This window comes from Apis dorsata, unplaced genomic scaffold, assembly GCF_000469605.1.
Source record: "Apis dorsata unplaced genomic scaffold, Apis dorsata 1.3 scaffold_292, whole genome shotgun sequence".
NCBI classification, from domain to species: domain Eukaryota; kingdom Metazoa; phylum Arthropoda; class Insecta; order Hymenoptera; family Apidae; genus Apis; species Apis dorsata.
In genome coordinates this window covers 460-5,584 of record NW_006263567.1, presented here as the reverse complement: position 1 = coordinate 5,584, position 5,125 = coordinate 460, and the positions used below count along the sequence as shown (strand labels likewise).

Here is a 5,125-nt window from a genome sequence, read left to right as displayed (position 1 = left end):
CTCTTTTTTTTCTTTTTTTTTTTTTTTTTCTTTTTTTTCTCCATTCCCTCTCGTTTGTTTCCCGGTAAATCGGCCGTGTCGGAGAAACTTTTCGAACACTGGGTGCATTGTGCGATGGTTCCTCGCGAAAACGCTCACAAATTATCTTTTCTTTCTCTCTCTCTCTTTCTCGATACATTCGTCCTCTCTCGCTACTAGTTTCCAGTTTTATGATTTTCCATAACGTTTCGCGAATCGCTTTATCTCGCACGAAAACAAAGTTTGGACAAAGTTTTTTATACGAGTTCTAATATTTATTCCTTCTTTCTTTCCGGCAAACCAGTGCTCGTGCTTTTTCTCGTGCACCGCAAAAAACAAGAAAGAAAGGATCGAGTTTGCTTTGAACCGGAACTTGCGAACAACAATGACCAGCTTTGTTATACGTTCCGCGATAAACAATTCCGTTTCACGGTACGCTCGTGAATGTTTCGCAAAGGACCACTACCCGTCCACGAGAAGTTAGCTCACGACCAATACATTCGTCACGTGAATACGCTGCCAACAGTTTGCCAAATGGTTGAAAGGAGAATTTATTTTTTTTCTTCCACGACGATGCCCTCCTTTTAACCGTATCTTCTCCTTCCTTGAATCTCTGATCGACGATTCTCACGATTTTGCGTATCACGGTATGCGTATTTCCTTTATAATTGATATAGATCAATTTTAGATATGAACGAAAATTTTCCATTCCAATTTTTGAATCGAATAATAACTTTTGTAATTTTTGTTCGATAAATTTTATGTAGTAAAATAATAGATTGTTCCATTTTTATTCGATTAATTTCTTTTTCTTTTTTTCTTGCACTACTTAAGATCGCATTACTCCATTTTATTATATATTTTATCATCGTCCCTTCTTTCGATTTCAGCGAGAAATAAATAAACAAATAAATAAATTTTCCCATCTTAATTCTTTCTTCGCGTCTCTGCGTACGCGGAAATTGTCTCTCGCTTCAGTATATTCGTTAAACGCAATAAACAACTCTCCAATCCCCCTCTCCCCTTCTTCGTACACTTTTCTCGCCGTACAAACTCGTCGTATACTCGAAACGTGTACGGATACACGTGGACGGTGTAAGAGGAGCAGGCTACGAGCAGGGAACGTGGTCACGGTGCCGGTTCGTAATCAAATTTGCATTTTAAGCCGTTCCTCGTACGTACGCAGACGTACACACGTGGAAACGAGTGGTGGCCACGAAAACTCGCCCATCTCGGGCAATTTATCTTTTCGGTGGCGTTCGCTGGATTAACGTCTTCTTGTCGGACGAATAATTATTCCCCTCTTTCCTCCCTCCGTCTGTTTCCCCTTATTTACACGGTAATCGTGAAATCCCTTCTCCTCCCCTTGCGAATTGATAAATTAATCCTTCTAGGTATTATCCGCCCTACTTTTTTTTTTTTTTTTTTCTCTTAGGAAATCTGGATTAATTTAGCGAGATCCTTTGGAATCTCGCTCGTCGCATTTTGACGATCCTTGATAGAATTTTTTTTGATAGATAGAGGAGATCGTTTCTTTCGTTGCGATTTCGATTAAGGAGAGGATCTTGAAGAGACATAAAATTTTAAAAAATGAATGTAATACGCAAATATATTTCTCAAATTATCGAATCCTTTCTCTCTCTAATAAAACAAATGTAGGATATTTCAAAATTGGCTTGGAAATTACTCGATTACGAAACATTCGTCGAAAATTGGCGATTTTCGTCCCCTCTCGATATTTTTTCTTCTCTCTTGGATGGTAAATATCCAATCGTGTATGCATTTTTCTGGGAAAAATGTTTTGGCGTTGAGAGTGAGATAAACTCGTTAAATCGCGAAAAAAACGAAAAATTTAAATATGGCGCGTTGTTTTTGGCGAGAACGGGCCGCCATTATCGTTGCTCGCGCTCGAAATTGGTCCCGGCCAATTCGCCTGTGAAAGTTTGCACAGCTCTGTGAAACGCGCGCGCGATGAAAATAATCACGGTCCGAGGATTATTCGTTAGCGCCATTATCGAGGACGATTACGAAACCGCGGGACAGCCGTGAACAATGGTTCTCGTTGATCAAACGGTTACGTATCATCGACCGGTCACGACTAATTAGCGTGATTGCGACCAAAATACGAGAGCCCGATCCATACTCGATCCGGCTCGAATTATGAAATCGGCTTCGTTAGATAATTGATCCAATTTCGCATTGACGCGGCGAATTATCGAGGTACACCGAGCCAGGTCCACCGCTTTGTCCAACCGTTTGATCCAACATTTTTCCCCTCGATAAAAGGAGAATGTACGACTCGAATTGGAGCTTCGATTTTCTTGTTTGCGATTGAATTTATCCATTTGTTTACGTTTCAGAAACGGCAACGCGGATGGAAATTGTCAAAGAAGAAACGAACTGGAGGCGTTTAAAAAACTGGAGGAGAGAGAGAGAGAGAGAGAAAGAGAGAGAGAAAGAAATGGATCGCAATAATAAAGCAACGAAGGCGCGGGCGTGGGTTGATTTTTCACCCTGTTGGAGAGGAGAAGACAGGCAAGGGTGAGATTTGACTGACGACAATTACGGTTACCACGCGATAATCTTTGATGGTTCGTCGATTGGTGGCATAAATCCTCCGTGGGGAGGTGATAATAATAAAATATATTAAATCTTGGGCCATGAGCCGAGGAGAGGAGGTGGAATTAATCTCGTCGACGTCTGCTCGAATTATGATATTACGAAATCTGTTATACAAGCCGAGGGAAGTCGATAAGCGCTCTTCAACCCGGTGAACGACATTCTTAATGGTAATCAGGAAGAGAGGAGAGCAGAGAGGAGCGATCTAACGCTCGTCGAAGGAAGAATGATATCCGTTCTGACAAATATAGGTTGCGGTTAGATTCGAGACAAAATCCGTGGAAATCCATCGACAAACGAAGCCAGGTGTTTCCTATTTCCAGCCAGGCGTGAAAACACGCCCTAAAGATATCCCCGTGTATCTCGCCGTCCCGGGAACCGAGAGAGAAAGAGAGAGAGAGAGAGAATCCTTTGTCCTCGAAGAATGCAACGAGGAGGATGTTTGGTAGGCGGTGGGATTCCGTGTGCGAAGAATCGAGAGCGAAAATGAAACTCGTAATTGAAAATTTTCACTCGTGGAAAGGGAACATTTTCGAACGAAAATGTTGTACTTCTCTCTCTCCTTTTTTTTTGGGGAAATTTTTATATATTAGGCTTCTTTCGATCCTCTTCGAAACGATATAAAATAACTAAAAAATTCGTTCGACGATGCGAGTATTCAAGGATCGTTCGAAAATCGTTCTTTCAACGATAACGAAAGTTAAAATCTCTTCCTTTAATAAGAGAGTTATGAAACAATAAATCGATATATCGACTATTCTAACGATATCGGTTCACGTTTTATCTTATCTTCTTCGATTTCTAATTTATTTTAAAGATCGATAAATTGTCCAATTATCTGATTGGTTTCAGATCAATGGAAGTCTCGTGATATCGAAAACGATACGGAGGAGAAGTATCTTTAACGTGCCCTTTTTTTAGACAGCGGCAGGCATCGAATCTTTGAAATTTTTCGAGCGTGAAATCGGAAGGCACTCGATATACCCACACGCGTAGCTCGAAATTCCGGGCGCACATTTGCAAATAAGCACACGATACTTTTGATTCCGAGGCGTTTCACCCTTCATAGGGCTTCCCCCAATCGTTGGTTCATTCGGTATTCCGAATCGGCTTTCTTTGAACCTGTCAAAAGGGGTTGCGGATCGGTTTCGCGAGGCTTCTTCGCTTCCTTTCTCGTTTAATCATCGTTCACGATCGGGGGAGGAGGGAAACGCGTTTGTGTGTTAACTCCACTTTCGCGGAAATGGAACTATCGCGCAAAATTTGAATTTCAAAATCACAATTAATTAACCTTCTTCCCTTCTTTCGAACAAGTTCGAACTGATTAATACGTTGTCCGACAAATTATCGAACAACATTAACGAGATTCACCCGTAAATAGATTTAATTATCCGCCGAGTGAATCGAGATAAACTCGAAAACGAGAAGGGAGAATTTTCAAAAGTCGTTGGAACTCGGACTGCGAAAGAGAAAAAGAAGCGAACGTTTTATCGAAACGTGCTTTTCGCCGTATCTCGCGATCATAAGACGCGTCGAAACGTAGATTCTTCTCCAAGAAGATTCCTCCCTTTTATCTCGACGAAAGCCCCCTCTCCTTTTTTTTCGAATTCGTAAGGCAGAAATGGGATTAACGGTCGACGCATAATTCTCGAGAAGTTGATTTCCCTTCCACGCGCGCTCTTTCACCGAGAAAGAGAAAATAAAAAACTGGCAAAAGGAAAAAGTGAAAAAGAAAGGAAAAAGAGAAGAGGAGCTTATCTCTCACCTTGTCCCTGATTTCCTGTCGCATCTTCTCCCGTTCCTCTTCCATTTTGCGGTGTTTCTCCTTCCTTCGCTCCTCAGCCTCCCTGATGGCTTCTTGCCTCTCTCTCTCGGCCTCCTCTTCCTTCTCCTTGTCATCTTCGTCTCCGCCTTCGCCACCAACGGCTCCTGTCGAAACAAAAGAAACACGACGCGTTTACTTATCGCAGTTCCACCTCTATTACCTCCCCCCCTCCCTCCCTTCGTCTTTCGCCCCGGGAACAGGATAATTAGTTTTAGCGTGATTAAGCTAAGATTCGAGCTTGCGATATAAAAAGGAAAAAAAAAAAAAAAAGAAGGGATTCTTCGCTCCGCTTCGCCCGATGGTAATTTAACCCTCCTTCCATTTCGGTTATAAGCAAACCATCGGGATAATAGGCGACGGGTAACTAACGGTTTACTCTTGGGAGCAAACATTGTAAATCAGCTCTGTACAGCTCTGCCTCGAATATTCCCTCCGAGTTTGTAAGCTATCGCTGACGACCGGTGCTCGTCAAACTTGCCACGAAAATAATTTCGCTTTTCGAAAAGCTTAGATTACCTTTCTTTCCATCTATGAGGCCAATATTAAAGACAAGCTCACGGATATTTTAACGTGTTATTTAAAATATTCGAAAAAGAATATTTTATAGATATTTCGCAGAGTTTCATTCTCTGTATAATAAAAATCAAATCCATAGATGATTTT

General features: G+C 41.6%; 1 protein-coding gene across 1 annotated transcript in view; it reads right to left on the bottom strand.

Annotated features, from left to right (window-relative positions):
- Positions 1-4,568, bottom strand: part of LOC102680479 (complexin) — an 18,199-nt gene extending 13,631 nt beyond the window's left edge. Inside the window, exon 1 of the mRNA XM_031511135.1 lies at positions 4,403-4,568. Within this exon, the coding sequence (XP_031366995.1) occupies positions 4,403-4,447 (45 nt within the window). The 5' untranslated portion in view covers positions 4,448-4,568. The remainder of the gene's footprint in view (positions 1-4,402) is intronic.
- Between the last annotated feature and the right edge of the window lie 557 nt (positions 4,569-5,125).